We start from the raw sequence: 2,735 nt of genomic DNA on the forward strand, positions 1-2,735 counted from the left end.
ACACAAAGTCACTCCCCCAGTTTATCTCACTCCAAATTAAAGGTCACTAGTACTAAAAAAAATTGTCTGGCCAAAACCAAAAATTGACTTATTTTATATGATTTATATAATTATATGGTTTATATTATTATTATTATTATTATTATTATTATTAATCCATTACACACAAGCAATTTTAGTTTAACAGTTATTAAAAATCATTTAGTTTAAATGAATGTTAATATATACAGATCATATATAAATAAGCTGTAGAATCAATAGATTACGCTTTAAAAATGACTGTGACCTTACATGTTCGAGTCTCTATCGCTGTATATTTCCAACTAAACTAACTTCACAAGTTTTACTTGTGGCTGCACTGATAAAGCGAGATAATTTCTTTTATTTGTCCTCTTTTACGAACAAGTACTTTTTTCACTGTAAAATGTAAATGCATTTAAATTCATCATATTATTCAATCTCTTAACCTTTAACCAAGGCTCGTGATTGGCTGTTCGCCAGTGATGTCACACATGTGCACGTGCTCCACAAACTCCGGATGAAAGCCTGAGTTAGGGTCAACTTAAGAAAATTGATGATCAGCATCATGGTACCAAAAAAGCCGGATTGGAGTGGTTTGGTTTTGTTAACTCGAAACTCATCCTGTAACTCTAACATCTACCATCATGGTACAGGCCCCTGGGCTAAAGGATGGTTGATCAAATGATAAATTATGAAAAGTTGTTACAGTGCATCAGAAAGGCAAAGATGCGTTCCAGAGGGACTGCAGCCTAACTGTAAGAATTTACTTTATATAGCCTAATTTAAAAGTTGTCATGAGGATGTTAAACATTTTGGTTCCTTTAGAAATGTAATAATAATCAAGAACCACGTTTTTATAAAACATCCTTTGTGTGTTAGTGTTAAGATTTAACACAGCTTGTTTTATGGTAAGCCTATCGACGATAACGAAAGGAAATCTCGCGTTTTTTTTCTCTTTCTTTCTTATGCAACGAAATCGAAAGTAGAAAGTTACCGGGTGGCATAGAAGATCCTGAAGGAGGTGAGCAAATATGAGTAGAATTAAAGCATAAAACGTTGTTTTAGCGGGTGTTATTACCAATTTAATCTTCGTATTCAATCTTAGAATGGAGAGAGGTGTATCTTTCTGTGGCTGGAAAGCGGTTAAAGACCGCAGTAAATCTCTGTCCGAGAACCAGGAACCGAAGTCAGGCCGTATGTATACAATGTTCCACGGCACACATTTGACATCCGCCAAAACCATCATCGATAAAGGATTTGAACCCTCTAAAAATGGAATGCTGGGCCCCGGGGTTTATGTCAGTCGTAACATTGACAAAGCCAAATGTTACCCGCTTAATACTGACAAGGAAGACAAAGTCGTTTTCAAACTGAGGGTGCGTGTGGGAAAAGTGAAGAAAATAGACTGTGACAATCATCCTCTCCAGAAATCGTGGCACAGCAACGGGTACGACTGCGCGTGGGTTCCACCAAACAGCAAAATCTCCACCATCAAGTCTGGTCGCGAGGAGGACTGCGTGTGGGACCCCGAGCGCATCAGCGTGGTTGACGTGGCGTGCTGTGTGGATGACGCTAAACGCAGGGAGCTTCGACGGATGATTCGCAAAAACACGAAAACCGAAGGCTGCGATCTGTGCCATCTCGACGCTTCTGATGGCCATGACATTCAGCCGTGCTGGGTGTGCCAGGAGGACATCTGCCCTTTTCAGGGAAAACACGTGTGTAAAAAGCAGAAGGTTTAGAGAAAGAGACACCATGTAACTCTCACCCTGTATCTTTCAGATAATGAACATGAAAGGGTCCCCATACCTCCGTGTTTCTGACATCTGTTTTTGTAGCCCATTTAATTTATGTAGACTAAATGCTAATTGTGTCATTTATCGCTCTGTTGTTTGTAATCGTGTTAAGTTGCAAATTTCATTATTTAAAAATGTCATTATTTCACATTATGTTGGCTAAACTGAGACCTTTAATGTTATTATGATGAACTGAACTGTTAAACTGATACACCATTTTGAATATTTATTGTCTCTGGTGTTTTATTTTTCTGTGGTGCCACTTAAATCACTAAAAATCTGTTTTACACTTTGTTGCTCGTTTTTTGAAAACGCATAGCCTAATTCAAACTACATTTAAATCTTAATATATTGTAAGCTATTTTATATTGCATGTTGTATTTTTATTGCATTTAGGATTTTGAACATTTGTAATAATCTTACATTTGTTATAGGCCTACTCGTTACAGTTAAAATGGTTTTATGTGCTCCCGACAATGAAATAAGATATCAGTATAGCAAATCGTCTACAAATATTTAGGCTAGTAGGCCATTTCAAGTTTACAATGATTTTTCATTAGGCCTAAAATATAAGTTTAAATAAACCGAATGTTTCGTTTTAATGGACTTTGAAAAAATATATAGGCTATAAAATTCCACACTAACTGTTTTGATTGATTACCATTTATCACTTCTAAAAAAGAAAAAAGCATGGTCGTGTTTTTGGGGACTGGAACTTGCGGATCAGAAAGGGCTATTGTTGTTGAACTTCACAGCGGCTGCAGTAGAGGGCGTTGTTCAGTCAGGGTTTAACGATTCAAATCTAGTCTGTTGTGGACAGTTTGGTAGATGATAATCTGATTAGAGTCAAGTAGATTAGACAGACTGCAAACGTCGATAGCAACGACATGCGATGCAAACACCATTTAAATAATATTG

General features: G+C 36.9%; 1 protein-coding gene across 2 annotated transcripts; it reads left to right on the top strand.

Annotated features, from left to right (window-relative positions):
• Window positions 1–433: 433 nt before the first annotated feature.
• gig2o (grass carp reovirus (GCRV)-induced gene 2o) lies at window positions 434–2,125 on the top strand. 2 transcript variants are annotated; one of them, XM_058775930.1, is made up of 3 exons: window positions 434–776; window positions 1,005–1,042; window positions 1,127–2,125. In XM_058775930.1, the coding sequence occupies exon 3, from the start codon at window positions 1,128–1,130 to the stop codon at window positions 1,761–1,763; it is 636 nt and encodes a 211-aa protein (XP_058631913.1). In that variant the 5' UTR covers window positions 434–776; window positions 1,005–1,042; window position 1,127; the 3' UTR covers window positions 1,764–2,125. The 2 variants fall into 2 exon arrangements, with proteins under 2 accessions (XP_058631913.1, XP_058631914.1); XM_058775931.1 differs by having other exon boundaries at window positions 1,008–1,042.
• Window positions 2,126–2,735: the final 610 nt, after the last annotated feature.

Source organism: Onychostoma macrolepis, chromosome 05 (genome assembly GCF_012432095.1).
Source record: "Onychostoma macrolepis isolate SWU-2019 chromosome 05, ASM1243209v1, whole genome shotgun sequence".
NCBI lineage: Eukaryota > Metazoa > Chordata > Actinopteri > Cypriniformes > Cyprinidae > Onychostoma > Onychostoma macrolepis.